Source organism: Brachionichthys hirsutus, unplaced genomic scaffold, assembly GCF_040956055.1.
Source record: "Brachionichthys hirsutus isolate HB-005 unplaced genomic scaffold, CSIRO-AGI_Bhir_v1 contig_247, whole genome shotgun sequence".
In the NCBI taxonomy this organism is placed as follows: Eukaryota; Metazoa; Chordata; class Actinopteri; order Lophiiformes; family Brachionichthyidae; genus Brachionichthys; species Brachionichthys hirsutus.
The window spans coordinates 269,282-289,550 of record NW_027180326.1 but is presented as its reverse complement, the minus strand read 5'-3'; the positions used below and the strand labels follow the sequence as shown (position 1 = coordinate 289,550).

Here is a 20,269-nt window from a genome sequence, read left to right as displayed (position 1 = left end):
AAAACTGAATTAAAGAAAGCATTTCTCTCTTCACTTCTAACATTCAGGGAACCACTGAATCATTCCTCTTCCACAACCATTTATCAAAGTGACATCACACAAATCTCCTTTCCACTTACTAAATCTCAATGACTAAGAAGAGTGTCATCAGTAAAGGTGCTGGGAACAGAAACTTGTAGAAGGTGGATTTGAAAAGAAAAATGTTTGTGAGGTAAAATGCACGCAATATAATCCGGTTGTATTTTGTTCTGTCTGGGTTTATTGATGTGGATGTGATTTGCAATAGCTCTTTCAAACGCAAACAGAAAACAAGAAACATCAAACGTGGTTACTGCTCCTCATCTTACAGCATTCACAGTGCACACACACACACACACACACAAACATGCAGGCACACGCACGTGCCTTAAATCAGTCTGCCACCAAAGATGGAATATAACATTTAGATTCAACACAGTACATCTCGATCAAACTTTAACTAATGGAATATTAACTGGTTTTTATATTTGAGACATTGACAGGTGGTTAGCTGGAAGATGACAGGTAAATGAAATGATAAAAATCCTTAAAATACATTCATCATAGTTATGTGATTTCTTTGACAAAAAGACACCTTAAACATTAATTACCCTGTAATGCATTTCATGCTTGCTTTTTGACAGTACTCCTTTTAATGGAGTGCTGCTGCTGTGTTCAGGTTCTGCCCACCCCCCATAGACATGAATGTGGACTTAATGTAAAACCTTTTTTCCATTGCAGTCTTTTTCATTGCATGGTCAATAGTGCATTATCTGAAGCATGCAGCACAAATAATAAAATAATAATAAAAATAAGACAAACAGAAATCTGTATTAATATTATAGCATGGTTTTGACACTCCTTATGAAGCAATAATTTAAATTGAAGACTCCATCACTCCAGTTTCCCCACCATAAAAAAAGCATACACAATATTTGAGGAACATTACATTAGGTTGGCCCAACGTGGCATCACATTCAATCCACAGCTCATGACTAACCCTCCACTCTAAACTTGAAATGTCATTGTACAATTTGTAAAATGAGAGGAATCCAAAAACAAGGGGAAAGAAACATTTAATGCAAGAAAACAAACCAAAGTTAAGACTGGAACTGAATACAAAATGAATTCCTGAATTTTACTGTCAAGCTGGAAGCAAGTAGCTCAATGTGACATTACTTCACATTAAACAGATAAACCCGAAAAATTAAAAGTCAGAAACGAATCAAAAACCTTCATAGAAAATATTTGGATTTATTCAGCCTTAATGTGATTTTTTTCTCCAATTTCTGCAACTTCTTCTGTGAACGTCAAGGAAACATGGAGACAGCATGCATCAATAATTTTCATGTTTTGTTCTTTTTTTTTGTTGCTTCCCAACCATTATTTAGTTTTTGCACAGCAGGTATGAATCTGTTTTTTTAATGACGACTCAGAGTTACGATGGGCTCTAAGAAATTGAATGTGTGCTTTTAGCGACAAGAGGTGTCAGAATGCACTAGATGCGGAGTTGTGAGTGAGTATGTACATATATACAGTATAAATGGCCTATACGTATACTATATATTCTTGTTCACCCCATTAAATTACTAAATGTCAAGGACCAGTGGTTTTTTTCACAGAAGCTCCAAGGTGATTTATTTACTCTGAAATTTGAATGCCTTAATAAAAAAGCCCATAGGAAGATAGGACGGGCATCTGGAGAATAATATCTACAATATAAAATTTTACTGAGCTCAACAAGGGACAGGGGGACGTAAATAAAAGCAATATAAACAAATCATAAAATTTGCAGGACAGAACTGACTTGGAACAAGGGTACATGGTCTGCGTATGTGTTTATGTACAAAAAAAGCTATACCTGAGGATCTCAGAGTCCTGAAAAATGACTGATCTTTTCACATTGCTGTGACAGGACTGGGGCTTTACAGAAAGAAGAGATGCCTAACTCACGTTACCTTGGGCAGAGGGCAACAAGTTCCCTGAGGCGTGGGAGTTATAATGCCTGTTGCTCTTGCGTCTCTGCTGTGTGCCAATATCAAGGAGCAAAAGTTGGCTGACTGATTTCTTTTCAATCTGCTACCAACACTCAGTGGCACAGGAGGAGTTGGTACACTGATGGACTCAAACTGTTGTGTCACCCATGTAGGACAGTAGTTTATTTATGGTGGAGCTTCTTTAGTCTTACGCAATCCGGTACTGTAGCCCCGGGGGGGGGGGGGGGGGGGGCAGACCGCGTCGCTTCCATATCCTATCCATTTTGGTGTTCCCGAAAATAAAAACAAAATAAATGTATAAAAACAAAAGCTATGGCTGATTCAACGGAAGTATTGATTTCCCCTTGCTATCTATCTCTCTCATTCCTTTGCTGCTTTTCTAAGAGTGCTAGCCAAGCAGTCGGGCTTGGCAGCAAAACGTAATTATGAAAATGGACCTCTGGGTTGTTTCTTTTAATCTATCCGTACATTCCACAGCCCCTCTGCAACAGAAGCTATTTAAAACTGTTTCAGGGGAATTGAAATGTTAAATCAACTGTAGTGTAAAGAATGGTACTTGACTGTCGAAATCAGGTGTGTAACAAAGCTTTCACTACTTTTGACCAAACTTATCAGGAAATGGCAACACAATCTGGACTTTTGTTGCATGCTAAGCGGACCCAAAACATCTACGAACCAAAAAAAAGTCAGATCTGATCTTTAGTTTCTATCAAATGCTGGCAACATTTTGCACTCAATCATTTAACATGACAAAATGTCTCAAGCCAGACAGCAATACCTGCTGCCTCCTCCGCTTATAGTTGAAATGGCAGCAAAACCAAATGACATTATAGGCCTATTATTATAGGCCTATTTTAAGACATAATAGGCCATTAAATACAATAACTGCTGTAAAACACCCATGCAGGTCATGCAGGGTGGGATGCTTCGACACAAAAAAGTCATAGTTAAGCATAGGTAATAGGTTTGCATGCAATCTGTATTAATATAGACACATTTGGCCTTACATGGATTGGAATACCGCACCCTATTTCATACAAGACTGGAATCTCAGTTGGTCCACAGGATCTTTAACACCATAGTCTAATCTCAGACAAAATGTGAACAAGGCGAGACCTTGACATTTCTCAACATCACACCCCTCTGCCTCCTCACATCTGTTTAAGGCACAAGAAAAGCATGATTAGTCCCGTTGGATAATAGATGCACGCTGAGGGAAAGGTCGGCGGCTGTCACCCATTAATGCTTCAACCTTTAATGTGGAGGATGGGAGAAGAGATCATATTAAAACAAAGCAATAAGGGGATGTCTCATAACAATCAATAATTTATATTTCTCTGTCACACACATGCAAAGAATGGGGAAGAAATGTAAACATCACAGCTAGAAGACAAGATAAATAGTGTTTTACATCTACTTTCAAAGGACAGGGCGAAATGTTGGGTAACTCTTTGAATGCTGAAAGCACTCCTTTGAATTTTAAAAATAAATAAATAAAATAAATTGCAGTGAAAATCATTTTTCTTGATCTGATCTATCTGCCATATTTGCACCGAATGACATCATAAGACCTCATATTAGTGTCTGTCCTGAGTAATCCGATCACAATTGGACAGCTTTAAATAAAGATCCGAATGCACTTCAAAGTCATTGGGGACACATCCAATTACTCAGACTTGGTGGTCTGGCCAATGTGCAACTTTTTGTTTTATTTTAGGAGAGGGTCCACAAATGTGTGGCTCTAATGAAGGAACACCTCCTGAAGCAAACATCTCTGCAAAACAAAAATGAAAAGGCCACAAAAGAAAGGCATAATGGCTTGCACACTAATTTCACTTTGGATTGCTGTAATGCAAATTTTGTTTTGGTGCTCTTGTACCTACCAAGGAAGCACACCCTGTGTTTCAATCGATTATACAATTTTCCTAGACACCCTTAACCATCACTTACTTTCGTAAGCTGCTGAGTGAGAAACAATGTTGTAAACCTTGTGAAACAGTGTTTCTGACAACTCATACTTCTTGTAAATTTGGAAAATTATATACATTTATTCCCTTTTTCTTTCTCTTTTCCAAAAACATTGTCTGTTTTCCAAGTGTTTCACATGTTTATTTGCATTTTGAGTGGAAAAGTGAGAGCCAATCATAAAGTGTCCCTCGAGACTCATGTGAAGAAGCATTATAATGTCAGGTGTGAAATGACAGAATGAGAGCCCTCCGCTTGTGATTGGATTATCCAGTTGAATGCTAATACAAGGTCTGATCAGTCTTTAAATGTGTATTTTGGAAATGTCATGTTGACTCCTGTGCTTTTTTATTAATGCTTGTGCAATTTTCTTTCAGATGAGAACCTTGCGAAGGCTTGAAAGACCACATGTGAACAGAATTAACAGCAAATGAAATAGTCTCCCTCTTGGTGGCCATTAGTCTGCCTTCATCTAAGAACACTTTTTTTCTGGTAATTAGTAAATAACATCAGCAATAAAACACACTCTTCCCTTGAATATTTGCAAATATTTCAGCTAAATCTGAAAAACTATAATGTCATTGATAACTTTGAATATACAACAGGACACTGTATAGCGTATGCAACTGGTTGTTTTGCACAATTTCAAAGATGTGAGGTGAAAAATCTGTGCTGATGAGATGGGAAGCAGTCTGCTCCCTTATGTAATTTCCTGCCCTGTCACTGCATAATTCTGTTCATATTGGAATGGGTTGAAAAATCACAGTAAACATTTCATTTTCCTCTTGCATTTATGACATCAGACTGTTAATGGAATGGACTGATGTCAGTTGTAGAAAAGGCTCTTCAAATCATAACATAAATGTCTTGGTTTACATTTTTCTGAAATTAAAAATAATAGTAATAATAATAATAATAATCACGGCAAAAATAAGGACCCGGTGACCATACAAATCAAATTTACAATCGCAAAGCCTTTGATGCTGCAGATGTACCTAATTACTTCATTATGGAGCAGTCTTAACTTTTGCCCTAGATTGCTAATTACTGGAGCCAGATGTGTCGGAGGTGCTTTTATTAAGTAGCAGCAATAAACTATAAATCTAATTTAGGATTGGTGTACTGAATTTATTGACAGGTCCACTGTAAATAACAGTTACTCTTTCTCACACACACATACACACAAAACAAAGCCCGTCATTAACAACTGATAGGAAATAGATGTTTTAATATTACTTTATGGCCACTTGGGGTCCTTTATGTAGCATTTAAGGTGATTTCAACAGAATAACAGACGGCAGATTGTAGAAGTCAGTATCTGGCCATAGTCACAGCTGCAATCCCAAGAGTGTTTTTACTATGCCGTGTAATGTGGTATCTGTCTTAAAATCAGGCTGCCTGTCTAGATGGCACAGAATAACCTAGACCGACACCATGTTAAATTTTTATGTACCAATCCTGATCACACTTATAGTCTCTTAAATACTCTACAATGGCCTATTATTCACCAATAAAAAACACTCATGTGAAGGATAAACTTACTAGTTTTTTTAGAACGCTATTTTCAAAACAGCTGTTTAGAGATACGCTGACTTCTTGCCTCTATGGTGAAATAAGATCAAATGCATCTTTCTCTCACTTTGTATAGGCCATACCCAGATGATCCATTCAGACACGCTTCAATTTTCTAAACAATATTGGTCATGAAATAAACCGACACCCTAAAACGAGGTGACAAATATGATGCATATGTTTAAAGGTTAAATTGTCACAGCCCATAGAAATCACATTTTGAACACAGTTCACACTTTCATCATCCAGCAGACTAACCTGGGGCACAGAGACCGTAGCAAATAATCTACGGTAATGGTTGTCTCAAGTACATAATTATGTTGTATTAATACAAATGGATATACCGAATGAAAAGTTATCACAATGCATTAACCAACAAAGCATTCCATTTGCAACAAGGAATACTGACATTTAAACAATAAAATAATTACCATGTATTCTTACAAAATGTACTATGATTTTAACATAATATATGTAGAAACATTGATATACAGATGTTTGTATTTAATAACTGTCTGTATGTGGCTGCACTTACTTCTCAGAGTCACATCCATCCCCCCCTCCCCCCCCCCCCCCCCTCACTCTCAACACTAGCAAAAGTAAAGCTCCCCTCTGGAGAGAGAACGGATGGCTCCTTCCGCTCCATTAATCTATTGACAATGCCCCATGACTAACACCAGCTTAGCAGGCATTGCTCATCCCCATTGGCTCCCCTTTCACTTAGCATGCCAAATGCCAAAATTAAGATGAACGGAAATATTGAAAACAAAAGCCGATTGCAATGGTGTCCATGGTTACTGAACAATGAACAATGTATTGATGCAGAGTTTGATGAACTGCAATTAGATAATTGTTCTCAGATATTTTTTCTTTTTTTGCAACATTAACATTTACAAATAAACATATTCATGTTAGGGTGGCATTCTCGCCTCACAGCAAGAAGGTACTTGGTTCGATTCCTATTTGTATGGTGAATGTAATTGTGTATGTGTCGTATCCCAAGGGCTGTGTGTGTATTTGACCAGAGTCTCACAGAAGAGATGTCTGATTTAGTCAAATTGCCGGGAAAATGGCTACGCCTACAATAGCATCGGTTTATTGTGGAAAAATAGGCCTCCCATTTAACAAGCACAGACCGGCCTTCTGATATGTGTAAAAAGCCAAAGATTGAAGTTATCGATGATGAGAAGCATTTGTGTCACTCCCTAAAGCTAAAGCAGCTATTTATGGATTACACTAATGTGTTCTGGCAAAAGCATTATATAATTTGGACCATGCGATTAAAATAACGCTTTCAAATTTCAAAGCGATATTATATACAATATTGTACTGTACATTTTATTGTATAAAATATACAAAATAAAACTTTGTTAGATAAAAATTAACAAAATTGGAGCATGCAAGAAGTTAACAATGTAAAATGTGATGGAAATATGAATTACAGAAAAATGTTATGAACAAAGAAGGACGTAATGCTGTGATGTCCACATTCAACACTATTATGCTTCTCAAATCTCCTCAGTGATATTTTAACAAAAGTTCAATTTGGATAAATGTACTTTTATTCCCCACAATTTGTCAAATAAAGTCAGCTGTCTGAAACACCCTTAGAAACGGTCGTTATCTTTTTTTTTCAAGTGTTCAGCTTCATTACATAATCTTTATTGCCATGGTGAAAGAAGCAGTAACTTGAAAATAATTTCATGACTGAAAAAATAGTGAAAAGAAAGACAATTTGCTATTCTGAAAGACAAGCATGAAATGATAAAAAAAAATCTTCCTCATAATTACATGTTTCTGCAAGTAGAAAAATATTTTCCTTTTTCATTGGTGAGTTTTCTTGTTTCCATAATCCATGTTGGGAGCTGTCGATGTTAGCAGTTATAACAAATGATGCATTTGCAGAATACATGCATTTTGTCATTGAGAAACACCTAGAAATTGTCAATGGTGCTGTATTATTCTGAGCGACATGATGAATAATGCTAATGGCCTGAAACTGAAATAAAAGCTATTAAAAAACAAAGTCAGTGCGTTCTGAGAAAAATATTTCCATCAGCTTTCTGGAAGGCTTTTCACTCAATGAGCTTCATGAAAACATGGTACCAACAGCTATATCCAACATGGTGAATGTGTTTTGATGAATTCAAACATGACAATGAGCATAGAAGCTCTCTGCTGTCCTGGACATCAAGTAACTGTCACCACACTGGAGACCACTGATAAGGTCCATGACATCATCTTGACAGATCGACAAGTAAAATATTGTTGCGTTGACACAGAGCACGGGTATATATATCCCTGGAAGGTGTCCAAGCAGTCATCACGAAGGACCCCAAATGCCCACAGTGTCAGTTTGTTGTGCCCTGAAAATCCTAGTGTGTGTCGACAAGTAGACATGGGCAATCTTGCAGTTTATTTAGGCAGATCCTGAGAGATTTGTCAAGCAATTTGAACCCGTGGAAAAGAATTAGGTCAACAACCTCCAACAGACAGGGAAAAACAAGAAACATTAAAGAGACGTCCAGCTCTAAAGAAACTGAAACTGTTGATGCTTATTGTGATGCAAAGGGTGATGCTGCTGATGCAATACCAGCAGAGTGGTCATGCCATTACAGGGATCTACCACTCTAATCCCTTGAGTCAGCCAAGAAAATCAATGAAGACGATTTGGTTGGGAAGCTGAAAAGAAGGGATTCTTTTGTTTCATGATGGCTGGACTATATGTAAATTTAAGATGATAAATTTAATGTTTTCTAAAGCTGACAACCTTAGAAAATACAATTATCACTTGTCTCTTATGTTAATGATTTTGACTGATTAGAAGAAAAAAACACTCCACAGCCAGAGTTAATAATAGAAACTATGTTTTAGTTTAAACTTGCACACTACTACTAAAACCATATTATATGTGAATATATCTGAATGGATGCATATACTACATATGTTGCTGACAGCAGGCACACTTGCATGTTCATACAAGTGAAACTGGCTGCCTGACTTCACTGGTGTGCTTATGCCAAAAGACCTCCAGTTGTATGCATGACTAATATTTTCATTGCTGTGAGCGACAGACGTCTGCAGAAAGCCAATATCACACCGTGTCAAACAGCTGTATGAAAACCACATGTGCACTCACATGTCCTATTGTGTGTCCAAGTTACAGGATTTCCAAGTCAAATGGCATTGTAGCTCTAACTAACATGTGAATCTATCAGCTGATTGTAATTCAATGAGATGAGACCAATGAATGGATCAAAGGAACCTAAAATAACACATTGCATCATATTATGTGTTCCCATAAATGCATATTAAGGCTCTCGTGCATCAAACAAAGATCTTGTACTTAAATTAAAAGTATAAAATAGTCAAGTTAGCAATGTTTATTTTATGCATCTTTGGAAAGACCGGCCTAGTGTGGCTAAGTCTGGATTGGCTGATGATCTGAGCAGCTGCCAGGAGAGAAAAAAATGCCTTGTGTGTGTCGTCGCGTCGTGCACACATTTGCATACTCTCTGAATCAGATCAAATATAGTGGGACGAGCTGTGCCTACCTTATGGAAATTCACAAGGAGATAGTTTGCTTGCATTTTAACTCCATTTAGGCCTGAGCTGCATAGCAGTATTTTCCCTCTTACTTCCACTTATCCCAGGATAATCGCTTCACGTGTGACCTTTTCTAAACAAACCACAGGTTATCTGCCTGAAAGTCCTAAATGAAACTGGGAAATGGAGAAGAGAAAACAAATAGACAAAGCACAAAAAGTGCTGAGGACTGAGATAAGATTGCACTGGGTCAGAGAAGAAACAAAATGCAATTAGGTGTACGTCCTGCTCGTGCTTCGCTGGATTTATGTCCCCACTTTATTTATTTCATTTGAGGAACAATGTGGTGGCAGTGACATGTGGGTATGTGAAGAACTGTGGTCAAAGATTTCACAGACAACAATGGGAAGAACAAAATAAGGATTTTAAGCACGGGGGGGGGGGGGGGGGGGGGGTAACAGACTAAATTACAGATACAGTAATACCTTGAAAAGTAAATGTGAATCAGACTTGATGTGTATTTGTAAAATATTTTTGAATCCGTAAATTGAGTTTTTAATGTTATAATGAAATATTTTTCCTGACTCCATTCTGGATCCAATCTGGATGAAATTCCGTGGTAAGATAGAGATTAGTTGATATCTTCAAGTTATTATGGAGATTAGGGGTTAAATCAGGATGTATAAAGCCATTCCTAACACAAATTTTGGCCTTACATGCAGACAAATTATTTTGCGAGAGAGTCCGATTTAAATTGGTTTTAGAAACATGTTTTTTTTAATATATTTATTCTCCTATGTCTTCCTTAATTCTTTCTCACAATAACATTTAACAAAGTGAGGCAACCTTGAATGTTGCCATCACATTTTAGGATTAATAAATGCCAGTCAATGAGACAAAAAAGAGTAGAGCAGTCATGTTTCATAAGCAGCACATCATGATGGCTTGGAAATATATGTACTTTCACACATATTTTCCCAAAGGGCCAGACCTGAAATATATTGCACATTACCTATCTGGGGCAAAATTATTGAATCTCCTGTAGTCTCTTTGTTTGTTCTCTCATCTAATTAATCAACAGTGGGTGGCTTTTTGCCATTGCCAGTTTGCATTATTCTGCATTTGTACTGTGGTGAAAAGCCATGGCTCTCATTAAGAGAGATCATCTATTTTCCATGATGATAATGGATGACTTTTCTTCTGCACCACCAAACATTTTCTCTCACTCTTTCAACCGGGCCCCCTTATTCTCTCTTACTCCCCAAACAGACACACTTCAGAGCAATATGTAGAAAAGGACTAAATGAAGCACCGTGTGATTAATTGATTTAATTTCCAGCAGATTTAACTTCACGGTGACAGCCCACTTCACCCCAAAACCTTTCAGATTATTAGATTTAAAGCGGTGTCAAAACGTCAAGCGGCTTACACATGAATGCTCCTCCCCATTTCCTTCTGATCAACCATATAGTTTCTATCTGTCCTTGTTACCTCTCATGGGTGTCAGAGCCTCCTAATCTTTGAACATCAAGACAACCTCTCTCTATGTAACTTTGCAACTCCTGTGCTAATGTTGTGTAAACATTGCTGCTGCTGTTTGCCACTTATTTAGCACATGTTAATATTACATGAGACAGAGGGGCCCTTTGATGATGTAAGTGAACACTCAAACTAGGGCTTTCTACCGCAGGGAAGAGGAGACGGTGCTGTGGAGCAGCTCCTTAGAGATTTGCTTCACTTCCGCATATGCAATCAGGCTTGGTAGCAGTTGAGCGGTTCATTTCTCCGCGGTCGCAACACTGAAGAAGACTGTTCTAGTTACATATATCAGGGCTGAGGCAGAAGGTAATTATTAAATGTATTACAGTAAAACATACATAGGCTTGCAAATAACTTCCGCGTTTTTTAAAAAATCTGTCAATCATTGCTTTCTTTTCCTTTATGAATAATTAATGAAATGGCAGAAAACACACAGTGGCTTATAGTTTAGTAAAATCAAAGTTGTGCCTCATATCACATAATTCAATATAATGTGATTTTATAATGTGTTAAATAATACGTGTTCAAGAGAACATTTTTACAGTAATGTTACAAGTTACTACATCTTGTAAACAATTTTTTTGCAGGAGAGTATTTAAAGTCATACAGAAAAAAACAAAAGCCAAAAAGTCTTGTCAGCAGTCGTTACATTCATGAGGGAGTTGTTGCCCCCCCCCCCCCCCCCCCACCCTCATGTGAGCTGTTATTCTGAGCTGCACCCAGGTGCGGCTGGTTGTTGTGGTTTCTGAGGATGGAGGTCAATACGGCATTGTATTCGGCTGATAGATGATGTCTCAGTGCTCCACCTCTGTTCAGAGATGTTTCTCTAGTATTGACAAGAATTGCTTCTTTAACTCCTCTCTCAATCTATCTGTGTTCACTGGATACCTCCCTGGGCTGGGAGCCGACAGCCATAGGTGAAACCTATATGACTTGACATGAACAGCTCTCCTTATGAGTTACCGGTCTTGACAACTCCCACTAGGGGGTATCTGGAACTGCCCATCAGAACTGAAGAAGTCTCTTAGAACATCTTCAAGCTTTTCGTACAAAGCCAGTTGATTTTAACAAATATATATATATATATACATATATTTGTTAAAATCAATATATATATATATATATATACACCACATTACTTTAGATAACAAATAATAAAAAACATGCAGAAAAATATGTTAGAACTATGTTAGGACAAAAAGGCAGAATAATGAGAAAATCACTTTCAGGAGAGAGAACAGACTCTTGATGAGTCATTAACCTGCTGTCGGGGAAGTAAAGTGGCTGCATGACGTGGTTTAATTGACCCTTTTGTAAAGAGGTCGTTGAATTGATGAGCCACAGGAAATGGCATAGTTTGGTAGATTAACAATGATGTCAGGTAACAGGTTGTGTGAGGAACTGGATAAATTGTCAACATCCCTAATCGATCTATAATTTCAGTCATTAGTACATTAGTGTAGTAATGATATATGCGTGTGTGTGTATGTGGCCGAGAAGGATGTCCGAGTAGTCTAGGACATGTATGACAGTTGTACGACAGCAGTGAAGTGTGCAGTAGGAGTGACAGAGAAGTTTAGTGTAGAAGTGGGATTGCACCAGGGATCAGCTCTGAGCCCCTTTTTGTTTGCAATGTTGATGGATAGACTAACAGATGATGTGAGACAAGAATATGATCATTTAGAGAAGTGGAGGTCTGCTCTAGAAAAGAGAGGATTGAAAGTGAGCAAGAGTAAGACAATCTACATATGTGTAAATGAGAAGGTCCCAAGGGGAACAGAGAGGTTAGAAGGAATAGACTTAAAGAGGTTAGAGGACTTCAAGTACCTCGAGTCAACATTGCAGAGCGATGGATAATGTGGAAAGGAAGTGAAGAATCGTATGCAGGCAGGCTGGAATGGGTGGAGGAAAGTATCAAGTGGACTATGTGATAGAAGTGGCTCTGAGTGACACACAAAAATGTAGCTTTTGTAAACAACAAGCAATAATGCATTTTTCATGAAAACAAGCAATTGTCCCAACTGAACAAGTGACAAGATAGCTTTCAACTGTCACAAGAATATGCAGGGGCCGTCTACAAATAGCAAAAACGAAAACAGATGTACTGGAGTTTAGTTGCATGGGAAATTAATTATTGATGATTTAGCATGCATGTCCAGACCTTGATTTCATACATGTTATTATGATTGTTGGTCATAGTTTCTGCCAGTGTCGTTCTTTTCTCAGATTGTTTTTTTTTTATGTATGCAAATAGGTGTGTTCCAGGACCATGGAGTGATTCGTTGAACAATTTCCGATTTTGGCGGGTGATTGGCTGCTGCTGGGTGAAGCGAGATTTATAAAGGGCCAAGATGGCAGTGTGCAGGGGATAACAGGCAGCATTTCTTGTCTCCCTTCTCTTCTAAACAGCCACATTGTGAAGCTTTATTTAGTCACTGGAATAGTTTATTCTGATTGGTAGGGGTGGACTGCCACAAGTGAGTGATTTGTTTTATCTTTCCTTCACAGTCTGCCTATCAATGACATAATTCATTTAAGATTTTAGTGCTCACTTTTACAGGTCTCAATGGTAAAGGGTCATCACTGACCAATAGACACCTGGCTCTCTCGAGCGAGCTTTAACCTGAGACCAGAGAGATCTGTTTCTAAAACTGGGGGAGATCGCTCCATCCAGGCTGCAGCACCTCAGCTATGGAACTAAGTTCCTCTGTGGCTTTGTTGTGTTGAGTGTATTGACTCTTATATTCTTTCTTCAGACACACATTTTACACTTGAACAGCTCTTGCTTACCGTGATTTTTATGATTATCTTTGCCATTTTGATTGCTTTTTACATATGTTTATACTTATCTTTCAAATCTTTTTTTGTCCTGTGCATTTTATCTTTGTTTGAAACACTTTGTAATTTGCATCTGCAAAGGGCTATATAAATAAGCTTTACTTTCTTACTTACTTATATACTGCACATTAGTCATCTCGTGACTAATGAGATAATCAGTTTCATGTACAGTACACGGTAGACAAAAGATGAAATGATCTTGAAGTGATGCTCTTCGAAACACGTTATTGGTCACATCCTGCAAAATGAAGATGATAAATGACTCTGAAGCAAAAATGTATTATGAGAAATCTAAAGTGATATGACTAAGCATGTCCCATGGGGACATGACATAATTAAGGATTTATACTTGAATATCTAGCATATTACCACAGAAAGTAGCTTCGTTCAAAGCAGGGATGCATGGTGACAAGTCTTCCTCATGTCGCACTTAATCTTGCGTAATCCACTTAGTGTCACATCTGAATAACATGACAGGAATTCTGCCACTTCTTGTCATGTAGCACCTTCATAGAGGCAATTTTAGATCTTAGCAGGAATGGTGACATTTCTGTCTCCGAGGTAAGCTTAGCTCCACTGCAATGGTTTGTTAAAATGTGTCACACTAACATTGCCACCAATTCATGCATTCTGTGAGCGATAATAGAGCCTTTAGTCGCCTCCCAAGGCCTACAGGGGAGGGGGCGATCTTTTCTGAATGCGTGCTTGATGCCAGTATAATTCTCATTTGTTTATCTCTATTTTCCCTTTTAGGGACATTAGAGATAAAACCCGAAGAAATAAATGTCAGCTTGAGGATTGCTTGATTACATCCTTGGGCACAGAAGCAATTCTTCAGAAAGAGGGCTGATGACCAATTCCCTCTGTGAGACATGTGGACTGAATCATACACAATAATGAATAAAGAAGCCAAGGGGGGAAACTAACAAATGTCAGTGTATAAAATTAGAATCAAAGATTTGCAGATAATTATTTAGGTATAAGTAAATATTTAGAAATGCATTTTTCTGTCAGACATCTGCTAATGAAATTCCATTTGGCTATGGCCACAATAAAATGTACAGTATCTTGCAAACCTATTTAACATGAATGCTCATATTGAAATACTTAGTGCCAGAGAAAATATTTATTTTTCACTACTGCAGGTCACAGAACCCCAGCACTGCCAAATACCTCTATGAAAAGAAAAAAAAGTGGTTATTCCACTGACTGTTGATAAATGTGAATTAAATCAGATGATGAGTGTAGGCTCAAAGTTTAGGATCATCATGAATGGACCTTGAAACTGTTCTAATTGTGATCTACTTCCCAGTTAACTGGCTAGTAAACTGTTTAATACAGTGGCCTGGATAATAATCTTTACTGCATGCTGCAGACTGCCTCATTTCTGTGAGGGCTGATGCATAATCACTGGAGGTATGCCTTTCTTCGTGACTGAAGTAAGGTCACTGCTGTATATCGAATGTAGGAAAAAATTATGAACTGGTGAAGGGAAAGTGAATGGTAGTGATATCTGGAGAATGATTTGTATTTACATAAACACAATACTGTATTCCCATATTAGGTAATACATGTAAAAATTCTTATGTTGGCTCAATGGATTTGCTTGTTTTTTTGCAGCATATGTGACAATAACACAACATTACTAATTCCGATATCAAAAAAACAAGTGACTAAGAGAGGGACTTTGCCAAAAGACTGCAGGGCAGTGAGCGCTAATGAGGGATTAACTACAGATTCAAAGAAGAAAGTATTGCAGACATTGAGGCCTTATAAGAGATAAAGCACACACATAAGTGTCCTTCATAATGTGAGAGGTATCAAGGTCAGAGAAAAAAACCTATTTGTGACATTAGAATAGTGATGGAGCGTAACACACTTTAGATGTCCATGAACCGGTGGCACATATACATTCCCACTGGCAATAAATAAGAACAATTTTAAGTTTTAAAGAATTGATATTAATCTTGTGCTTGAAGTAACAAAAGCACATTAGTGGGTGTGGCATTATTTTCATGTAGACCTCAATGAAAGAAGCAGATATAAGGAAGTAAAAACTGTTGAATGATTTTATGTTGAATGATCTTTTAAGTTTAATTGCATTGAGTTATTTAAAGTTTGACTGGCTACTTCATGTCCGGCCACATTGATGACTCTTTTGTAATCAATGTTCCATCTTATCAACATGAGCACACTCTACAGAGACACTACAGTATAAGTGGTAACCCAACTACAAAAAACTCTTCCAGATTGTCACTGAGATTTGTGGCTAAATCAGGTGAAGAAACATGGTTGAAACCATGACTCAATCTCATCTTCTTCTAAAAATACTATTAGTAGACAAACCAAGTTGGATTTCAAAATAAAAGATTGATTGCCAATTGCTTGTGCATAAATAGCTGCACAGGAGTTCGTACCTACACAAATATGAGCTTCTGATAAGCTGATTGTGCAGCCAACAAGATTTCTGTTTGACTGGAGCTTATGCCCCATATCCCTGGCACAGAAACAACTAATGTGTAACTCCTTGTTGCCATATGCTTTACAGCACAAACATAAAAACGCACAAGGGAAAACCACCTCGTTGTTTGTGAGGATAATCGAATGGGTCTACGTAAAACGACCTTGCGTAATAAAAGTTACAACACTGTTAAATGCAAAGGACATGTTTTGATTGTAGAGTTGGTCAGATAGTTCCAGATCAGCAAGCAGCTGGCGTTGAACAAAAGGGCACACAGATTATGTCAAAGGAAGAATCATTGCTGTTTCTAGTGACAATATGTTAAGAACGTCACACAGAATGGGTTGCAAATGCTTCTCTGCAAGATCCATGAGAACAAATGGCACTGAAGGACAGAAACATTCAGGAATTCCTTGAAGACCAAGAAACAGTTTTTTTCACATGACAGCAAGATATAACATAACCTTTAATAAAACACACTGATCTTCTTTGCAGGATGAGCTGAAAAGCATACAAAGCTGACTTCAGTGACACCTTACCTTATCTTATCTTCCTGGATGTGGATGGTGTAAATCTAATCATGAGGGAAATGAGCTGCTTGGCGGAGGTCTGCATTGAATCGTTTAACTGTTTCATTTTTCTTATGCAAGAAAATGTAAACATTTTCACATAACTCAGAATATGAATACATATGTTTGGCTAGAAAGTCTGTGATACAGTGAATCTGCAAAAAGTGAACCACTATATAGCGAGGGACAACTGTACTGCACATCCTACTCCTCTGTAAATCCAATAACAAAGGACAGTTCTTGTTTGGATCCGCAAATATGAATTCAGTAATGTAATGCAGTGGAGTGTCAACTTTTGCATTATTTTCCTACAGTATTAGCATAAATAGGTCAATGTGCCTGCAGAATGCAGCAGAAACATGGCTATAGCTTAGCCTTCCTGCAGAATTCTATCTCAACTTTGACTGAAGGGACCTTTTTATACGCAACATTTGCATTCAAGGTGGGAGTCAGATATCCTCACTGCATAGCTACTTCAAACCAAGACAAAAGACAAAAAAAGAGAGAACCTCTGTGTACACAGGTGTCCATGTTCTTGGCCAAGGAACAAACAAAAAAAACACACAAATATATGTGCAGGTCAATCTTTACAGGTACAAGACGCTGCATAATTGTTTTTTAGAATAAGTTGCATGTTGAGCACATGAATAAAATTGCGAAGGTTGAACCTTCAAGTCAAGTGTCAGTTCTAAAGGAAATCATGATTAGATGTGAACCTCTATTATGTTATGTTGCTATATTGCAAAATACATAATAATATGTCAATCATTCAACAAATGTTGGGCAGTATTTGAGATTATGTGCATGTCTGTATATGTGTGTGTGTGACATTCAGAAAAAAAAGTGTACTGTGTAAGATTATATTATGCCGTCTTTACAGTTTGTTTTCAAGTTTGCAGTTTCTCTATTCTAACCTCTATAAAATAGGGGGAGGAAATGCAATAAAAAACAATGTCAATATCACCATTTCTAATATGCAGATTTAGGCTATTAAAGTTGGCATCTTTGGTCTCCTTACATAATTCGGAGGCCTCTGTGCATTGTATTATTTTTATTGTGGTGACCTAACCTGCATTGTTTATGTAAATACCTGCACATGTTTTGCTAGTAACTCTAATTAGTAAACTGTGAATGAGAAGATATTAACGTTAGCATATGAGTGTGCCCCCCCCCCAAGACTGACCTCCACCAGCTTGTTTGCATGTTCACGGAACACCTGGGCGTACTCCTTGACCTCCTTCTCATTTCCACTCTTAGCTGCTTCAATGAGCACCAGTAGAGGGACGTTGGTCTCCAGGAAAGAGTCTGAAATGTGGTCCATCACAGCCTTTCTCAACTACAACACAAAGAGAGGGAGAGAAAGAGAGAGATGAAGGTCATATTAAGAACACTGGACCTCATTGTGTAAAAATGACCACAAGAAAATGAGCGTTGTAATAAAAAGAATATACCGGTAGCACAATGGGGTCAAAGAGTCGCATTGTAGGAGGATGAGTATAAATTACTTGTAAGGTGTCATTGTTCCCTTAAGGCATTTTACAAGAGCAGACGTTGCGACTTAAATCTCTGCTTATGAAATTTTTTTGTGGCAAACAGGCAGGGGACTCTTTGTTTTATAAGACAGTGAATGGGTCCGGATGCTACTCACTGTGATAGCTGATGAGATGCTAGAGGGAATAGTACACAAACCATACAATACAAGTCCTTTAGCTTGGAAAAAGAGGGAGCATGTCATGTAAGACAGGAATACAGTAAAGCGTATTCCTTGAGACGGAGTATCACCGTGTGTCATAGTCTCAAAGACTCCATCATAATTTCACTTGTGTCAAATAAAGCAATATTAATATCATTAGATTGTTTGACTGCTAAAAAACATGTCAAGTTTGGAGACCATGAATCTGAATTGAGAAATAAAAAAAAGCTGCACTTCGTATCCTTGTGCTAACAGTTGAATTTCTGTTTCTGATTCACTTGCTATTCCAGTTGTGCAGAGATTAGCACATTGCTGTCAGCAGAGAAAGTTTCTTATTAAAATGTCAAGAACAATAGCACCATGAAAGGTTGAGGTCAAGGCTGAGGGGAAACAGCCTAAGTAAATCAAAAATAAATGAATACCTGCCATACATGATATCTATGAGGAATCATGGGAATGATAAATGGACTGCACTTTTTACACCTTCACAGTTCCCAAAGTGCTTTACATTAAGCCTCATATTCACACTCCAGTGGGCGACTGCTGCCAGGCCCACTGGGAGCAACGTGGGGATTAATGTCTTGCCCAAGGACACTTGGACATGTGGACAGTCTGAGCCGAGATTCAAACCTTTGACCTACCGGTCACTGGACGACCCGCTCTATCAACTGAGCTCGGAGAACTAAGAACTGAAAAGAGGATTGATCGAAGCGACTGGCTGATCGATCTAATGACAAATGTGACACTTCATCTTAGAGTCTTTATTTAATGCATTCGGCAAATTTAGGCTGCAGGCATAAGAGTTCAGTTTAAGAGACAACGGACTGTGAAAATAAAAGTGCCATATCAGCATCTTATAAAGATGCCTTCTACTTATATGTAAGCTGTTCACATAAAGTGTAGATACGTAATTTACATTTGAACTAATTTACTTTCCTTAAAGCTTTTTTTGTGACTAACAATGATTGAGGGAACTATCTAGCTCCCTGCTGGATGATCACCATGTAATCAACAACATTTTCATGTTTACGGTATCAGAAATGTGTGAGTTGTAAAACCAAAACAATGAACTGAAACACTCATTAAAATGAGGAAAATGCATGGTTGATTTTATGATCTACCCATTTCACATTTCACAAGTAGTCGCATAGAGATTTTTCTCTGAATTGTTCATCTAGAAATATAATTTATTTTATATCCACCTTTGGTTCTTCCAGCTATAAACATGTGATGCCTCAAAGAAGGATATCATCCAATGCTTGAGTTAATAAGGAATTTAAAATAATGTAGCTAATGAAACAATACATAGCCTTAAAGTATTTTGCCGGAAACAACAAAATGTTTCACAAAAAATCTTGCATTTTTAATAAAAACTAAAAGTTACAGTTGACAATATTTTATTTTACAGGTGTTCCTCCTTCACATAACCCTCAAAAAACAGCTGTTATAATCAACAACCTAATGACAGAAATGGAAACGGCTTCAACATCCCAAAGCAGAAAGAAAGGAAGAGGAATCAAAAACATGTCAAGCAGTTTTGCTAAAGGGAATCGTGGAATCAGCTATCAGTCAAAAGAGGGCCCAGAGATATGACTTGACAGATGCGTTCATTATAGGCAGGATGACAGGAAATAAAACACATGGCTCATTTCCAACAAATGTGTCGCTTTGTTTGGCAAGTGAATACTAATCAAGGGAGGGCATTTCTTTTAATCCTGCAAAATATGCTAAGGTTTAATTTGAATTTACTTTGAGTTCTGCTCTCCTTAATGCCCACCTGTCTCTCTGTGAATCCAGCTCTCACATGGCTTTCCTCCTAGTCAAATTTACTTTTCTTGCACTGCTGAGTACAGCCCTGCGGTTTCGAAAGCACAAAACATGCATAAACATTACAAGCTATGGTACACTCATTTCTAATGCAGCTAAAGTTGTTTAGCGAGGTTAATAATTAAAATGTGGAATAGCATTTAATTTAATGAAAATAGACAGTTGAGTTTAGACAAAGGTAGGCACATTACTACATACCCATCTACCTATTGACTGTTTTGGGAATTTTTGATTCTATATTTCG

The 20,269-nt window shown here is 37.7% G+C and overlaps 1 protein-coding gene across 1 annotated transcript in view; it reads right to left on the bottom strand.

The window, feature by feature from the left end:
* Positions 1-20,269, bottom strand: part of LOC137912782 (catenin alpha-2) — a 148,108-nt gene that overhangs the window by 24,441 nt on the left and 103,398 nt on the right. Inside the window, exon 8 of the mRNA XM_068756919.1 lies at positions 17,689-17,841. Coding sequence (XP_068613020.1) covers positions 17,689-17,841 — 153 coding nt within the window. The remainder of the gene's footprint in view (positions 1-17,688; positions 17,842-20,269) is intronic.